Raw genomic sequence first — 19,036 nt, 5'->3', positions numbered from 1 at the left:
GAAACTGCTTTTTTAAAAATTTTATATTGATTTAAAATTAAGTGAACATACAAATGGCAAATAAATATCATAGATACAAATTTTAATCAATGTATGTTTTTTAAGACAGTGGTTCCCAAATAGTGGGTTGTGGTCCAAAAGTGGGTCCTGGGTCCAATCTGACTTATGAATGTGTCAAGATTATAAAAAAAAACCCACTTTATTTTGGGCAATGTACAGAAACAGCTATATTGTTTATATTTCTGTTGTAGAACTTTTTTTTAAGTATTTTAAAAATATATTTCTTTTTTTTTTTTAATTCTATATTTGTATATGTTTTTTGGTGTGTTGCAGTACTGTGCTTTTATTTTTATTTACTTTTAATGTTTATTGTGTGTTAAACCCTTTGAAACCTGGGCTATTTGGCTTTTTTAATTTTTGAAAAACATGGAAAGAATGCAGCAGTGAGGAACTTAAGAAGAAATAACCCAGAAATTATCAAGAAATTAGTGAAAAAAGAAAACATGAAAATTAGCACAAAAAAGGACAACTCCAAACTGGAAATGAAAAAAAAATATGAGGGAATGACCTAAAAAACAAACCTTCAAATGTTTACTATTTCTGTAAAATAATTCTAAATATTTAATTATAATTAGATTATTATTATTTATCATCCTTTAATTTTTTATTATTATTTCTACATATACTAATTTCATGCCAAGTTGCTCATTGCCCTTTTTTCCATGTTTGTGAGAGAAATTAAATCAACTTGCTGCCAAGGGTTCAAGGTTTAAATACTTGGGGAAAGGCGTCTGAAGGCAGCACAGAAAAGTGATGACAAACCAGGCTTCAAAGTGTTAATGTATTAATGCACCAAAGACCAAAGCTGATTCCTGGTAAGTGAAAACCTACCTGATTATAAATCTTATTCTTATTGTGCATTTGTGCTTCAGTATGAACAACCTCGTAATGTCACATTGTAGCCTGTAATATACATATCAGTCACCACTGTACTGCACAAAGAGTACTTTTACTTTTGATATTACACATTTCTGATTATACTTAGCCACCTTATTTAAAAATGCATCACTTCAAGTTGAGATTTTAAATCTTATTTTATTTCCTCCACCACCGTGTTTCTGCTGAGATGACATAAGAAAAACTACTTCAAATATTTGTGAGGTTTTATTCCAGTTTATACTGAGGATTGTGGCACGAGTCTGAGTTCACACACAGCGACATGATCCGACTGACAAACAGGCCGCACATCTTCCTCCGCTGTGGCAGAAGAGGGCAGCATCCTCCACTTTTATCACACAGACCTCCAAAAACACACCAATGACCTTTTCAGAGCTTTAACCCATGCATAGCAATAATCTCAGTTTCACAGTGAAGCAAATACTGATATAAAGAAACTAAAATCCAGCAGTGCTGTTGCTCCTGCCACTTTTGTAGAAGGCACAGATTGTAACGAGGCTTGGCCGAGGGAGCAGACACTGATTAAGAGACACAGACAGCGAATGACAAAAAAAAACTACAGATGCGTCAAATCATAAAAGACAAACTAACGAGAATCTGGCAAAGAAAAGTTCCTGAGAGGAGATCGTTTTGGTTTCTCTACAGGAGAACGCAGTGCCCCTTGTACCTGTTTTATGTAAGAAAACAGAGAGAATCTGAAACAAAGAAGATATTAAAAAAAAAAGAGGTCACATGATTGATCAAAATCTTTGCACCGATAAGCACCGATTTGACGACGTACAGGATGACTAACGATTAGAGAACTTAAAAACTCATGTTTTCGGTCTTGTGCTGTGAAATTTAAATAAGCGCCGTCGGTCTCAGAGGCCTTTGTTGAAGTAGACACGTTGTACAGCGTCTCCGTATTTCGACACGATGGAGTCTCTCAGCTCGGGCTCCAGCTTCGACACGGCCATGGAGCTGATACAGACGAAGAGAGGGAGGTTTTAGGAAGACGTGAGGATGTGTGGAAGCAAAAGAAAGAGAAACACGGTTACTTAGTTTGATTAAACAAGCTGTTTTTTTTTTTACTAATGCAGAAACGTCACTAATGAGAACATAACTGTGTCAATAAAAAGTGACTTAATGTACTTGTATAATTAGGAGAGTTATTTAAATTCATAATTACACTTCCTTCATTAGCAGCACAGTGCAGTAAATCTTTTTTAAACTTATTTCATTTCATTTTTATTTGTTCCACTTATGTTAATGTTCATCAATCAGACTTACATTCAAAACATCTCTAATACACATCGAATTATACCTATAGTTTCATTTATTGCACACCTGTATTCCTGCACTTAACCCTTTAAAAACCTTTTCTAGAGCTGCTTTCAGAGGCCTATTACAAGTGTTTAAACCTTTTAACTCGGAGCCAATTAGTGCGATTTATTTACGAAATATGAGGGGAAAAAAATGCAATGAGCAACTTGGTGATAAATGTTTCACAAAATGAAGAATTTAGTAAATTTGGATTTTTTTTAAAGCTAGGGAATAATGTTTAGGGGGAAAAAGGAAAAAGCTTATGAAAAAACTATAGTTATAATTATCATAGGTACATATTTGAAATGAGGCTACAGATTTGTTATATTTTCAGACTGAACGCGCTGTTTCCGTTTTTGGCATCTTCCTTTAACGACAGCAGACAGCATAAAACATACTGGCCAACATTAAATAACACTTTTAACTTTTTCAACTAAAGAAAATTCCTAAAAACCTGAAGAGATCTCTGTTTCTCTCGTAGATCGATTAGATGACTAAGGTGACTTGTTTTGTTTAACCTCTACTTCTTTTACTGTTTACAGGTGGATTAAGTCTATTCTACCAACTTCTAATGAAACTACACTTTATCGAGCCGTTTTGTTTTTGCTCCAAATGGGCATAATTCACATTTCTTTTTTGCAACATTTAAAACGTTTGCTTCAGATTAACTTGACAATTACGTGGAAACACGTAATAGTGCGACGATAAATCAGAGGAGTCGTTTTAAAGCTACATGTGTGAGCAGCTGAGAGTAAATAAGCAGATTTATTACCATTTCTGGGGGAACAGGGAGCAGGCAGCGGGCACCATGAAGATCAAACTTTAAAAAAAAAAAAGAAGTTATTTTAAGTCGCAACAAAATAAATAAACTGAAATGTCTGTGAGCCCTCTCTACTTACAACACTCCCACCATCATCACTTGAATTGGTCCGTGGAGATACGTGATTCTCTGTGAAAAGACAGAGAGTTTAGTGAGCGCTGCACACTTCAGCAGGAGGAGGAGGAGGAGGAGGAGGAGGAGGAGATGATGAAGGTCTAACCTGCATGAACTTGTATTTTTCCAGCCGCTGCATGATGATGGGGAGGATGACTGACAGAGGAGAAGAGGAAAGGTTAAGAGGAGGAGGATAAGCTGAAGAACTCAGTCTAATATTTATGAGATGAAACTTCTTTGCATACTCATTCCCGGAGCAGCCATGGTGATCCGAGAGATGACCACCTGAGTGATGCCTTTCACTGCCGCTTTCTACAGACGCAGATCAAAGAGTGAAAGACACTTTATGAATAGAAAAGGAAAACTATTGTGCTTTAAAAATAAATAAAAAATAATAAATCTTGTGTCTAGAGTGCTGACCGTGGAGTGGCCCAGTTTGTTGCCGTTTTCATCTGTGACGGCGATGCCGTTCAGAATTTCCCTGAAGAAGAAAAAAAAAACAGACAAAATGAAGCTGAAGAGAAACGAAAAGGAAACAGAGTTTGTAACATTGTGCTTTTCTCATCAAACATTTGATTTCAGCACACCTCGACGTTAAAATGTGCACAACACGACAGAATCCCAGAGTCCACATTTATCTTTGAAACTGTAGGCGGCTTTCCATTACAGACTTGTGCAAAACTTAAGCGACATTTTCAAAATGTCGATAAAAAACTACTGTGAGGTGAGTGTGTGAGTGATAGTATGCAGCTTCTCTTCTGGCAATAACATTCAAAGAAGCGTGGTGATGGATGTTCAAAACATCAGCAGGTTTATTTCTATTGCAGCCACCGGCCGTCATTATTTCCAATCAAAGGCGACGCAGGTGCGTTATGGGATAATGGAAAGGCAAGCCCCTTAAATTCACAGATTAATTGTGGATTCAAAACCTCCAGATGATCTACTTAACTTCTGAAGAGTTATGTGATACAATATCAGCTCTTGTAGCTCCTGATGAATCACGAGGAAGCCAGTTCCTACCAACAACCACGTCGCCATGGCATCATGTGACCAAAAACAAGTGTTTCCATTGCAGTTTTGCTAAATATGGCTTTTTTTGAATACCACCACATGCAAATTTAAAAACGTTTTTGCAATAAATGGGAGTTTTTTTCAGAAATTTCAATTTCAATTTGCGCAGTTTGAGGGTTAATGGAAACCAGGACTTACTGTTGCCTCATCATGGGAATGTTAACACAGTTAGCTGCAGCCACCGCTGCGAAGGGGACCCAGCGAGCTACGAGAGGAGGAGCTTTCTGCAGGAGAGAGCGAAGACAAAGAAAAGTCAGGTGATATGTCACCGTAATTTTTACTTCATGACTGTCAGCTTTATTTGGCTTCACTTAGAACTGAAACATTTAAACTAGAGAGGCGGTGACACTAAGCAAAGAGTTTTTCAAGAAATCTCAAAAATATACTAATATAAAAGAAAAAAAAGATACAGGCTTTTTTTAGATATTTCAATCTCATCTAATGCTTGTGTGCTTTGTTATGTTTTATCTCTTCTGCGGGGCTCATAAAGTATTTATAAACCGTCTCTAACGGGCCAACAATTCTCCAGAGAGATGCGTTTTCGCTCCTGTTTTTAGGACTAGAAGTAAAAGCTTCTTATCAACTTTCCCAACTCAGGAAACCCCCCAAAACTGCGCCAAAATTCATGGGAGCTCCAGAGGTTTCCTAACGTCTTAAAAGTTACCAGGAGATGGCGTTAAAGCAGAAAGAGGACAGATGTTTTGGAGCATTTGATGACAATAAGATTTAAAAGAAGAAAAACTGTTTGTCTCTGCAGACACCAAAGTCCTCACAGCCTTACACTTCTGCTGTAACGGGGAAAATGCAGCTCCGTCAAAACCAACAATTTCTTGAGTCATAGATCAAATTTTGATCATTTTTGCGCCGTACAAAGAAAGTGCACGTGATGAGCCCTCAGAAAGAAAGGACTATGTCACTTTGCATAATGAGGGATATCTCAACTTAATAACACCAGATAAAATATAATGTTTGCATATTATTTCACTGCCCTTCCCCAGACTGAACATCAACTTTTATGGTCAGAATATACAATTAATTTGGTAACCTTGGTAACTAACAGGAAACATGTCGTCAAATGATCCAAATGAGTCTGGTGACGCATTAAACATGAAAAATAACTCATTAAAAATATAAACCTCACAGTCAGCCTTGTGCAGTCATTGTCGTACAACAAGTGTGTGTGTGTGTGTGTGTGTGTGTTTGTACCTTTGTGTAGAGGTTGAGTCCGACTGCTGTTGCTAACGCTGTGCTGGTTGCTGTGACGTAAGCGACTCCAATCTGCCTAAAAGAGACGAAAAAAAACCCCCAAAACTTTTTCACACATTGAATATGCAACATTAAAGGCTGCATCGATCTGTTAACGTGAGGGCTTTGTTTTTTTAGGTGATAGTCACAGAGTCTGTTACAGTCATTAACCCGGCTGACGGTGCACAAATGCCGATTAACGGAGGACCCAAAAACACTAACCTGGTGCCACGAGTCTCTGACAGACTACAGGTGTTCCAGAATACACAGTATGAGAAAAATAAAGTGTCTTTAGCATTAAAGCATGTAAACCTATTATAGAAGAAACTTTAAATATAAGTATGAACATAAAAAAAGCATAATACGTCCTTTTCAAAGCGCTGCTGTTGCCCTAAGGGTCATGTGACGGCATCAGATTCACCTTTGTTTGAAGAGTTGTTGGATTTTTTTTTAGGTTTGAACCCAGTAGGATTACTGTTGTGGCTTTTATGTAAGAGCGATTTTATTCAGGTATGACAGGTAATGTCCAGTGAAAGCTCACAATAAACTCTTACTTGGGAGTGATGGGGGAGGCTGCGTTGCGGTTTGTGTAGTTAACCAGAGCGTTGAAGGACTGATTCACCCACTGCCAGAACACCACAGCGGGGACTGTCCTAGAAAACACACCGTTTATGAGACCAGTAAAGCTTTCCTCTGTGAAAATGCAGTCATTTTGTAAAATGCAGCTCGTCCTGTTTGCTCTTCGCACCTGTAGAACTGCAGCATGCAGCCAGTGATGGCCATGCCTCCGGGGACCTGGAAGGACATGCGACCGATGAGGTTCATGCGGTCTCCGGTGTCTGGGTGGAAGGCCGAGTCGTACAGCTTCTTCGCGTAGTGGAGCTGCTCCTCCGTGGTACCGGGAGGGATGGATCCTGCCCTGCAGAGGGCCAAAAACACACCGACACATGTTCATGCCATCATCTACACGCTGACATGTTCTTGCTGTTTTCATGTTGAAACTTGCAGACACCAGGGTATGAGTGAAACATCAGAGGGAAAAACTCCACCGAAGGATGGATTTCACACACTGATGTGCCATACTTCTGTCTGATATATCATACCCCTTTCCCACACAAATTCGCACATGCATGCGGGTTTTTCAAACACAGGGAAACCCGCTAAATATAGGCGACAGACTGTATTCCCACTGCCAGTGAACACAGCGCTGCATCAAGACAAGTCTGCCTTTCTGTCTGCTAGTGTGTGATATAGATTCAGTCCCGGTGTGACTGTTCACACTCACTTTTAGCGTTGATCTTCTTACCTGCAGCTTTCTACTAACGCTTTGGCCTCATCCAAGCGTGAGTCAGGTAAGAGCGCCGTCGTGCAGTCTGTGATGTTGAAGAAGTGTTTCAGTCGGCCCATAAACGTAGACTGATCCCATCGTGGCGCATCAATGTCGAATGAGCTCAAAGCCATTATTGTGGTTGTTTAAAAGCAGTCCAAGCTTAATGCATTAAAAAGTTCAAATACAATAGACGACCTCTGTTTGCTCTGCAGGAAGTTACGCAGCAGCTGCAGCTGATACCTGCAGAAAAAGAAGAGAATAACATAATTATCTTAATTTGCTGCTGAAAATTAAATTATAAAACAGAGAAGCACAAGAGACTGACTTGACTGTAACTACGGTCCTAATTCAGAGTTAATGAATGAATTATATGCATGTCTCTTGTCCGTTTATCACAACTTGGTGCATTTTTGTTGTCAAACCAGACAGACCTGGTTTGAGCTGATGTAACATTAACAGGTCAAAGAGGGACAGACTACCTTTGAACTCACATTCTCACATTATTTCACTATAAGGTGTGTGTTTGTTTGTGTGTGTGTGTGTTTAGAGCTTCAACATTTAGTCATTTAATTGATCAACTGAAAATGAAACTATTCTGATCATTGATTAATGCCTATTGATGACTTAATTTTCTAAATATATGCTTATAAATATATGCACTACATCATGTGTGGCTGTAAACTGAATATATTTGGGTTTTTAGACTGTTAACCAAACAAAATACGTTTTTTTTTTCTGTAGAAAATCATTACAGGCATTTTTCATTATTTTTCTGACATTTTATGAACAAAATAATAAGAGACAAAAAGCAGATTAAACAATGATACATTTCGTTAGCTGCAGCCCTAAAGTGTACATGTTGGTATGAATCCAGAAAGTCTTCCGCACTGACCTAATTAGTGGGCATGAGTTCACTATACCCTGTGAAACTGGTCTTTGGGATAGCGTATGAACCACACTGAGCTGTAGTTTTTCGGCTCCCCCCTCCTGAGCTGTTGGACTTGCTGCCAACATGTGCCCTTGAGTTCAAACCCCACACAACCCTGAACAAACACAAACTCTAGTTTCTCCTTATAAAGTTCTCATGGGCCAAACTTCCACTAGAAATCATTGACCACCTCCTGGTAAATGGTTCCACGGGTTGTCATTTTGGGTTTTTGCAGCTGCAGCACTCTGCCTCTTATTACACATCCAGAGGAACCAGAACCTGCTGACCTCAGCTTGAACTATCCAAACATCCCAGTGGATCCTCACATTACATTACTAATCATTCACTGAGAGTACTTAGTGAAATCTCACAACAGAAACCCGCCTTATGGGGTTTAATCTTTTGTAGATAAAGGGCATGTGAGGTATCCGTACATTGTGATGGCCCAGACTGGCTGAAACTGGATTGTTTCTGCAGCTGTTTGTTTAAAAAGTAGGGTAAAGGCGCGCAGAACATTGTGGGAACACTGAACATGAGCCAGAAGTCAACGCGGCCGTACATACCACGACAAATCAATACAAACACAACAACTAAGACTGGAACTGATAAGATGACAACAGATAACTACAGTGGGGCTGCAAGCAACGATTATGTCCATTATTAATTAATATGCCCATTCATTTTTTAATAAATTGAATAATCACTTGTCCATAAAATAGTGAAATATTCTCGGTGTAATTTCCTAGAAACAAAGGTGAGGTCTTTAAACAGTATGTTATATTCAACCTACAGTCCAACAATCCAAAGTTATTTGGTTTATTATCATATATGACAGATAAGCATCAGGTTCTCACTTATTAAAGCATGAAACAAGCTATTTTTTTGGCTTTTTTGCTTACAAAATGTTAACGACAGTTTGATGATCAAAATGGTTACATAAACGTTCTCTGTCAATCACCTAATAGATTAATCGACTTATTGTGCAGCTCTACACTACAGCTAAAGGACACATTGGAGCTGCAACTTACAAGTTATTTTCATGATCATGAACTTGTCAGCTGTTAAATTAATTGGCAACTAATTTGATAAATGTTTAATTGGTAATTCTTTCAGGAAAAAAAAGGAAAAACACTGATTCCAGATTCACTGGTGTAAATATTTTTTGGTTTCTTTACTCCTCTACAGCAGTGAACTGAATATATTTGGCATCTAAGGATGTCATGTTGGGCTTTGGGAAAAACAAATCAATATTTGTTTTACAATTTTCTGACATTTTGTAGACAAAGAAATTAATCGGTTAATGGAGAAATGTTTTTACTGTAAATTATTGGTGTTTTAATGCATTGTACATGTTCTCTGTATCCTTTGTTTGTAACTTACTTAAGAGACTTAGAAATAAATAGATATACTGTATATCTTTATAGCAGCTTTGCTAAAACAACAAATATGTGGTGAACTAAGACTTCTGCACAGTACTGTACATATAAACACACACACACACACACACACCATCAGCAAATCCATACACAAAATACATCCAAAAACATCGCAAATGCATTCCCAAAGATACACGCCAAATAAACACTTAAGATATTAATCCTTCACAGGAAACACACCTGTAATTATCCACAGGAAAAATAAAAACTTTTAAAAATAGTAAATTCTAAAAAAAATCCAATAATGACAGATACTATGTATAAAACTTCAGCGTATAAAAGTGCAGTAATTAATAACAATGGTTATTTTAGGGCATTAAAAAGTTTAATGGCAGCAAGCAGTAAAGTCCCTGCAGCGTTGAGTCCTGCATCTATCAAAATACATCCTCAAATCCATTTAATCGATCATGTGAATAACAGTAGTTTCAGGCAGGAGAATGTAAAATTAGGAGATGAAGACATAGTGCTGCGGCTATCTGACAACAGTTAAGTTCATTCTTGAGAAACTGGATCTGCAGGCCAGAGCACAGTCTGAATACATCTGGATAACTCACCAACTCAGTTCACTCAGTAAAGGCAGTTTTAAACTTGTGCGAGCATTAAATATGTAAAATCATACATTCAGCTCCTCTAATAAAGGCAGAAACTCGGTGTGTGAAAGAGTTGTTTGTCTTGTGTTCACTGAATCGGCTTAACAGCAGTGAAAAGAGTTAAAACATGTCAGTCGGAGAGTGATGCAACTCATAACTCCAGTTAGCAGCTGACGTCCGCAGCAGCAGCATAAACAACCAAACGACGAGCTGACGCGACGGCGCACGAGCTGCAATCTTTATAGAGACAAAAACAGAAAACATACCTTTGAAATGTTCCTCTTCTTCAACCTTCCCACACCGCAACCTGACAGGTAAATCAAATGTGCTCGTGTGGCATAGTAAAGACATGTGCACGTGGCATGCCGTCGTCCAATCACAGGTTGGGGCAGCTCCCTACGTGAAAACCGGCGAAACCCGACGCCTTATTATTAATGTTTACGACCTAAAACTTACAACACACAAGATACACTTAATACACCTAAGAAAAAATAACTAAAAACACACTCAACACACTTAAGATGTTTGCTATGATGCTAGTTTACAACTTCTGAACGTCACTGTTATGCTAACTAGCTAGCTAATTACCTCCTTAAAATAAACGTTTTTTTCTGCGTCTCGTGTCGAATTTAAGACACATTTACTTGTAGCAACTTATTATAACGCCTGTCTGCAAAAAATACTCGCGGGAGTATTTTTGACCTACTTTTGGCACATTTAACTGTTAGCAGCTAAGCTAGCTAACTAAACTCGTCCTCCATGTTTGGGGGCGGGGCCCAAGTTTTGTGCGTAACTGTGCGTCTGACGTCATCCCCCTTAGTAACCCTCGGCGGCGTCTCCAGGAGAGAAGGCAACAAGATGGTGAGTTCAATTTGTCGTGTAATATTTAGCTATTAACTGTTAACATCAAACAAAAATGTGAACGTATTCACGTTAAGTAGCGCTCAGATGAAGGATTTTGATATTTAATGGCTGCCGATATTTGAAACTTGCCGAGAAAAACATCCAAGTGTAAAAGCTGCTCCTTGTTGCTCCGTTCAGTTATCAGGGGAGATTAGCTTAGCACGTTAGCTGCGCTTAGCTCCCGTTAACTATCCCTGCGCTCAAACTACTAACCCGCAAGGGACAGAAAAACAGACAAAGGAGATGATGTAACTATCTACTCACGGGATGTGTTGTTGTCTTCGTGTACCAGTACCGTTAGACTGATGTTTTTCCATTAACAAAAGCCACAATAGGGATTGGAAAATGCACTTACACGGCCTGTTATGCGAGATGCATCTCTGCAATGGTGGTTAGCTGTAACAGTGCTCCCCCTGTCCCCCCGGCAAAGCAACATCACATGGCTGTTTTTTCACTGCAGGGATTGCTGTCCATCCTGCGTAAGCTAAAAAGCACACCAGACCAGGAGGTGAGGATACTGCTGCTGGGTCTGGACAACGGCGGGAAGACCACCCTGCTCAAACAGCTGGCATCTGAGGACATCAGCCACATCACCCCCACACAGGTCCGGGGGACAGCCTCACACATGCATCACCTTCTGTGGGAGCAAACAGACACAAGAGACATGTTTGAGTTTCTGGGAATCAGTGGAGGATGATGTACCTAAAAGCCAAACTTGTGCAAAAGTACAGATTTCTTTTCTAGAAAAATATTTTGGTAGAAGTTAGAGTACTACTTGAGTAAAAGTCTTAAAGCATCTGATATTTACTGTACTTACTGTACTGTTCTCAATAAATTGATGATAGTAAATGTACCTAAGTATTGAAGTAAAATGCTGAAAATAAAAATGCAAGCAGTCAGAATTTTGAGAATTGACATTTACTTATGCATGTTACGAATAAGCAAATGTCAAATTTCTCCATCCTGAACGCTTGCTTTTTTATTCCTTGAAATACCCTAAAATCCTAGGAACAACCTCAAATCCTAGAAATGTTCCAAGATGCTAGAAATGTCTTGAAATCCTAGAAACATCCTAAAATCCCAGAAATGCTCTAAAATCCTTGAAATGTCCTAAAATTCTGGAGATGTCTTTAAATCCTAGAAATGTTCTGAAATCATAGAAACATCCTAAAATCGTATTATTGTCCCAAAATCATAGAAACATGTATGGGTCTTTTTTTGCAACTTGAAAAATTTAAATATCAAAATCCAGTCTTTCCTTTCCTCCTATTCCATCAGTTGTTCGTCCCTTCCTTCCTTCTTCCCTTTCTTGTAGTAACTAACTAAATGTAGTGACGTAAAAGTCAAAAGAAATAAAAAAATTCAAGTAAAGTAGAGGTACTCCCCAAAAATACTTAAGTACCTTAAGAAAGTATCACTTCTTCATTACACTACACCACTGCCAGGAATTACAGCTGTCTTTACCTGCTTTATGTTTTGTGCTCTCCAGGGATTCAACATTAAAAGCGTCCAGTCTCAGGGTTTTAAACTGAATGTTTGGGACATCGGAGGTCAGAGGAAGATCAGGCCGTACTGGAGAAACTACTTTGAAAACACCGACGTGCTGGTGAGTTTGTATTACCCGACTGTTTTATTCATCATCCTTTGTGACGGCGCTGTTTATTAAACACACACCGAGGACCTGCTGCACACGCTAACAAGGAAAACTTTTTGTTTCAGATTTATGTCATTGACAGTGCTGACAGGAAGAGATTTGAGGAGACGGGTCAGGTATGTACAGTGTGTTGTTTTGTGTCAGTGTGCACTGTGCATGCACTGCAGTACTGAAGGGCTGCAACTTACCAATACTCTCATCATCTATCAAGCTGACGATAATTTCTGGACTTTCACAATAGAGATGACGAAGCGGCACAAAGGAGGAGTGACTTTGATGACATTATCTTTTCTCCTCTGTACTGAAGTGGGGAATTTACAGCTCACAGCAACTTAATACGACACACTCTGGCTTTTGTTTAATATGTAGTGCCTGCAAATTTCCAATTCCTAGTTGGTGCAGTTAGCTTGTTTACCATATTACATGAATGCTGCAGTCACATTAAGCATCCCACTGAGCCTCTTTCAAACTTTTAGACTTCATATTTCAAAAAAATGAATCGCTGGATGTTGGTATTGAACGTCTGAGTATGATTTGACCGATATAATTACGCTACTAAAATCCCACACTGGAGCTCAATGATGCTGCCGTTGTTTTGTGTAAAAATGCGAAGGACGCATAAAGAGGTGACTTCATATCAGCTCTATAGCGCGAGCTCTGTGTGAAAAGGGCTTATAACTGACAGATGTCTGTGTGTTGCAGGAGCTGGCCGAGTTATTGGACGAGGAGAAGCTGAGCGGCGTTCCGGTACTGATCTTTGCAAACAAGCAGGACCTGCTGACAGCCGCCCCGGCCTCCGAGATCGCAGAGGGCCTCAACCTGCACACCATCCGGGATCGCATGTGGCAGATTCAGTCCTGCTCCGCCCTCACTGGTGAGGGGATTCAGGTGAGCGTACCAACTGAGCCTCTTTTTTTTGTCGAATTTTTGCAACTTCTGTTTTCTTCAACTCACGGTGCTTCTGTTTCTGTTGCTCAGGAGGGCATGAACTGGGTCTGCAAGAGCGTCAACTCCAAGAAAAAATAGTTCCGCTTCTAGTCTTCTGCTTCTCAGGAGGAACAGCAGCAGCAGCAACACATACACTGACACACACCACACCCTCCTGAGCCTTAGTACGATGGGATATACCTGTGAATGTAAACACACTACTAATACAACATGGACCTGGAGTTTTTAACCCCCCGCACTCCCGAACGGCCGACTAACCTCGACACATCTTCCCACGAAGAGGAGGGCGGTTTGACTTCAAAGGGAACAACATGCCAGGAAATCAACCTCCTCCGCCCCAGACGACCCACGTCACCATCACTGTCCCGGCCAATCCACAGCCGCCATCCACGGCCCGTCACAACCTCAAACATTCCCGTTAAAACTGCTGTCTTCTAACTGGAATTCCCGCTTGTTCGTTAAACTCTTTCACACACTGTCCTGGAAACCAAACCCTTGCCTCCGCCTCCATCTCCGTCTCCTCACAGGTTGCTATGTGTTGTTTTTTTTTATCATTCCACGATGGCTGTACGCTCTTTTTCCTGCTATGGCTCTGTTTGAAGTGAGGTATATTTTTGTAACTGTTTTATTTATGGTGAAGTAGAGCGTAGAGTGCTTTCAAACAACAGCAGGTGTGCTGTGTGCGTGATCTAAAGGATGTTGGCTCCCCACTAAAGAAGATGATGTTAATATGTATAAAAAAAAAAGTAAGATTAAATGGTTAAAACGAACTACGTTTTTGATTCAAGTGTAAATAGCCCGGCCCTGTGGTCATATGTTACGTTATGCACATGTTATAGAGTATATGTTACCCTGCTGTAGTCTATAATGTCTGCATATCTAATATATGCTGATTTTTAACAGCGGTACTGTAGGTCCCGATGCATTTCTTCGTGCTCGTTGGGTTTGTGAGGGAATTCACTCTTTTTGGTGTTTCCTTTTGATATTCTTGAATGTAATCTGTCCAGAATTGAAGGTACTGTATGCGAATAAAAAGACAAGAAATTCAGAAATCACTGAGTTATTATTGAAATAAAACCCTCTAACAGTCACACACAGAAATACAACTGCAAAAATTATGTGATGTTCCTAGTATAATGCATTGTAAAAAGTGCAAAAGTCAATGTAATGAAATAGAAACCTAATACAGTAAACATATAAAAATAAACAAAAGTAAATAGATGCACATAAAAATTAATGTTAAAAACACAAATTTGTCAAAAAAATGGTTAAAAAAAACCCCTCAAATTGTTATGGTAGAAAAAAACAGTCAATCTAATATAATAAAAAATAAAAACACTAAAATGCATTGTATAAAAACATCTGAATAAAATGAAATTGGGGTTTGCCCAGTTTTTAGTGAAGCATTTTGATAGCAAAAAATGTCAACAGTGCGGTTACAGTGCCTGTTAAAGGGTTAAAGTTGCTTCCTGCACTAACACTGTTCGCTCGGATCTCACCGGGCTTCAGTGGTCACACACCAGCAGCAGGTGGAGTCAGCTGTTCATGACAGCGTTAAAGGCTGCGTGGAGAGGCCTCTGTGTGAGACAGCAGCAGAGCACAGGATTAAACAGAGAGCTGAATTCTGTTTTAAAATGTACTGAGACGTATACAAGCATTAGTACTTGCCTATAAAAATTCAAAAATTTTTTTGGAAGATGGCAATGAGCAATGAGAGAAGAAATTACCCCCCCAAAAATAGAAAGAAAATAGTTGCAAGTACAAGAAAATTACCTGAAAATGATTAAAAAATAAATGAATAAAATAAAATGAAAAGTAAAAGACATACGGACACAAGGAAATGGGCTAGGAAAGTGCTTAAAAATTTAATATTTTTAACATAATTTTTAATATGTAATTATGAGATTCTGGGTCGGCTATAGAGAGCAAAAACTCTTTTTTTGTGCCAGGCTGTTAAACATGTTTATTTCTGCTGTAAAGTTGGGCATTTTAACACAGGGGGTCTCTGGGGATTTACTCAAGTGGCCACTGCAGTTTTTTCACACTTCCATGTTGGCTTAATTTTTCAGTTTTGGAGGTTGCCACTTCCTAATTACACATTGTCAAAGTGAAAAGACAGAAGATTAGATTTTTTTTTATTATTTTTGGACAGTTGTGCATGGTTGCTTGTTATATCATAGATTTTCATTTATATTGTGGGGATGTGTCCCTCCCCATTTCATATTATGATTTATATTTATATAATTCATATTACAATTTCTTTATAATTATTATGCTTTAATTGTAAATACATTATATATAAGAAATTATATTAATGGATCATATATCATTTTTTGTGATGCACTGTAAGTCACCCTGTCCTAAGTATTTTGCTTTTTTTTTAATGGAAATTATGAAAGTCAATGTACTGTAGTTTTCTCTTATCAGACACCTACAGTTTGGGAGGCCACAGAATGCTTGTAGACAGACTTGAAAAGTTTGACTTCTTAACTACATAGAAAAACCTGTCATTATCATCCTTATTATTATTCTTATATTACTTTTTTAAAATGTATTTATTCATTACCAAACTTTACAGATGTAATCAAACAGCCCCAGAAAAGATTAATATCTCACATTTTAATGTTCAGCTGCAGCAGTGTGCTAAATGTGAAATTAAATGTGTTCTCACAGGCAGCAGGTTCAGGCAGGTGGTGCTGTATCCACCTGGTCGTGTCGGTTCCTCATGGCCTGAGGCTGAGCAGGAGAAGCTGTGCAGCTCGTTTCTTCTCCTCCAGCCAAACCGCCAACCATCTGCAGCTCACATCCACCTCCGAGGCAGAGAAGGCTGCAGGTAGGACACATGAGAGCACCTGCATACCTGAGAGGGGAGTCAACGAAGACAACATCGTGGCTGTCCACCCAGACTCACTAGTGTAACCTAACTAAAGCTCTGCATTTAAGAACAACTTTTAGGTACTTGTACTAGAGTTTATACTACTACTCCACTACATTTCAGAGGTAAATATTGTACTTTTGACAACACTGCATTGTTTTTGACAGCTAGTTACTGGTTTCTTTGATTTTAAGTAGAAAACATGTGATCAGATTATAAAATACTTATTGTTACTGATGAACGGCTCTACATACTCACACAGTTGTTGCCAGTTAAGTTTTGACTTGTCCTGCAAGAAAACTATTAACATAGCCTCTGGAGTCCTACAAAATGTTACTATTATATTGTGATACAAGATACCTTGTGTGCATAAGGTTAAAAATAATTTTTAAAAATTCAGGACATTTAGTACTTCATGATGTAACACTAAAATAATTTCATATTATCATATCAAATATATTTCATTATACTTTTTCTGTGATTATGATTATAAATAGAGTTTTCCATTTTCTGTTTTTTAAAAAAAATATTTTCTCATAATCGTTCCCTCTTTTTTAAAGCAGATTTTTAAGTAAAGTTTTGTGGGACATTTCTTGCCAAGTTAGTCATTGCTTTGTTAAAAAATAAATAAATAAAAATGTACTCAGTTTTCAAAGGGTCATACAGCTTGTAAAACACACCTGAGTACAACACAAGAAAACTGAAGTTTAAGGAACATTTTGATTTTAACTCAATTTGTGGAATTAATCAGACAAAATAACACAAGTCTGTTTATAACTGCTTTCTCTCCAACATGTGTTGTATTTGTTTGTGCTGAAGAATTAATAAATAAATTATAAAGCTTGTAGAGACAGCATGTGTTTGAATAAGTTGTCACCTACAGGCTCTTTACTGAACTCCTAACTACACTGGGGTCATAAATAATTGCCCAGAAGAAGACATTTGGAGGTGTTACATGTCTAACAGCGTGTTCCTGCAGTAGGAACAATATGCTGTGTGTTTTATTTTGTGAAACATTGTATGTGACTGATTCAAAAGGCCTCAGAGACTTGCAAACAGCCTCTTCTTCTTCTCTCACAAAGATTCTCATTGTTCAGTCGTCTTCTCCTCTCATGGACAGAAAGAACCAGTATTGTTCCTCATTTCTGGCTCTTTACTGCCTGTTACTTTAAAATTCACACAAAAGATTAGGGAAAATTAAGTATGACGCACCCTGGGAGTTAGAAACATAAAGGTATGTTAGACATCTCGGAAACTGTTTGGTTTCTGGTGGATAGTTTGATAAGAAGATAAATATCACTTTCATGTCTGTATAGCCTCTTTCCTATTGCCCAAAACTCCCCGCTAACACCCGCTAGGCCAACACACACAAAATACAGTACGTCTCTGCCCAAGTAACACTCAAACCAATCCAAATTAGCAATAAATTTGAGAGAGAGACTGAATAAATAAGAGAAAAAACAGAAGTAACCACTGTAACATTTTCACCGGCCTCAATGCTGCTTGCTACTGACTTGTTTTCCGGCCTGTCCGTTACATCAAATGTGACGCACCAGGAAAAAAAAACAAAAACACACACAGAAAGGTATGCTCTTCTATTGTACACAGCTCCAGTCTACTGTCAATGGGAAAGTGGTCTATTGCTCATTTTTTATGGTTGTTCCGCATTTAAAAATCCTGCGTACACGCACTAATTTTCGTGAAAAAGGGTTAGCCACGAAATCTGCGGGGGTACAGGGATTCTCCCCTGACACTTTCTCGGTGATAAACAAGCTCAATTTTGATGCTGTTTTATGCACTCTGGCACCTTATATGTACTAAAAGTACTAAAACAATTCCCAGTGTGAATCATTTTTTTTTATAGTGAATTAGAAAATGGCTGGTGGGCCACCCAGCACCCTATCAGGAGCCAGATTTGGCCCACGGGCCATAAGTTGAGTGTCACTGGTTTAGGCTAAGTGTGCACACTGAAAAGAAAAATCAATGTCAATTTTCTTTTTCTTTTATTTACAGTATTTTTGGTGATTTATCTTGTGTTTTTTTAAAACTAAATAAGCAAATAACTTATGTGGTTGTTCTATCGATGAATAAAAGCTTTTTAGTGTGTGTGTGTAATTCAAAGGAGCCAGACAGTGTGAACGTGTGTGTGTGATGTTTGTGTGTGTGTGTGTCAGAGATACATATCAAAGACGTAGGCGACCGGATTACTGCCTTTCTCCTCATGGATCAGACAGCTGTGCAGCAGCTGTGTGCGCAAGTGTGAGAAAATGTGTGTGTCAGGAGAGAGAGCGAGAGGGGAAGTGTTTGTTAGTGTGTGTGTGTGTGTGTGTGTGTGAGAGAGAGAGTGAAAGATAGAAAAGCAGCGCTGTAATTTATGCTGCACCTCCGACCCCACAGTTCTTGGCTGCCTGCGTCTCTGCTGAGGTTTGCTGACGTGATAAAACCAGAAAAGAGCAGCACATCAGACCATGAGACGGGAAGGCGGTGGGAGGAAGACGAGGGTGGAGCGAGAAGAAGCTATATGATTAAATATTTGTTTTTACGTGTACATTAACCACTGATTGGCGTTCAGAAACTCAAAGGGACATTTCTAAATGAATGTTCAGCTCTTTAAAGTTTATTTTTGACTTTAGAAGCAGTTGCACAAAAGCAGTCTCATCACATCAGGTCATGGAGTTATAACGGAAAATTAAATTTACATTTTTCTAAGAACTTTGCACCCATGTCAGCTTTTAAGTGTTACTTCAGTAATTTTCAAATTCGATTTGGGTTTTTTTCCTCATGTTTTTGTGTGTAAGTAACTTTTTTTTTTTAACTGGTGCAGTACTGAGAGAAACAGGCTGCAATGTAAACACTGACAGGC

General features: G+C 38.7%; 2 protein-coding genes across 2 annotated transcripts; one reads left to right on the top strand and one right to left on the bottom strand.

Moving 5' to 3' along the window:
• Window positions 1-1,440: 1,440 nt before the first annotated feature.
• Window positions 1,441-10,143, bottom strand: sfxn2 (sideroflexin 2). Its single transcript, XM_042507313.1, has 12 exons — window positions 10,060-10,143; window positions 6,816-7,079; window positions 6,258-6,428; window positions 6,064-6,162; window positions 5,471-5,546; window positions 4,403-4,488; window positions 3,614-3,674; window positions 3,439-3,505; window positions 3,300-3,349; window positions 3,159-3,208; window positions 3,032-3,079; window positions 1,441-1,917 (listed from the first exon to the last, which is right to left on the bottom strand). The coding sequence occupies exons 2-12, from the start codon at window positions 6,968-6,970 to the stop codon at window positions 1,818-1,820; spliced, it is 963 nt and encodes a 320-aa protein (XP_042363247.1). The 5' UTR covers window positions 6,971-7,079; window positions 10,060-10,143; the 3' UTR covers window positions 1,441-1,817.
• Window positions 10,144-10,536: 393 nt separating this feature from the next.
• Window positions 10,537-14,346, top strand: arl3b (ADP ribosylation factor like GTPase 3b). Its single transcript, XM_042507318.1, has 6 exons — window positions 10,537-10,654; window positions 11,157-11,300; window positions 12,186-12,302; window positions 12,416-12,466; window positions 13,053-13,238; window positions 13,329-14,346. The coding sequence occupies exons 1-6, from the start codon at window positions 10,553-10,555 to the stop codon at window positions 13,374-13,376; spliced, it is 648 nt and encodes a 215-aa protein (XP_042363252.1). The 5' UTR covers window positions 10,537-10,552; the 3' UTR covers window positions 13,377-14,346.
• Window positions 14,347-19,036: the final 4,690 nt, after the last annotated feature.

The sequence above is a fragment of the Plectropomus leopardus genome, chromosome 19 (assembly GCF_008729295.1).
Source record: "Plectropomus leopardus isolate mb chromosome 19, YSFRI_Pleo_2.0, whole genome shotgun sequence".
NCBI classification, from domain to species: Eukaryota; Metazoa; Chordata; class Actinopteri; order Perciformes; family Serranidae; genus Plectropomus; species Plectropomus leopardus.
The sequence above is the reverse complement of the archived record's forward strand: the minus strand, read 5'-3'. Positions and strand labels throughout refer to the sequence as shown.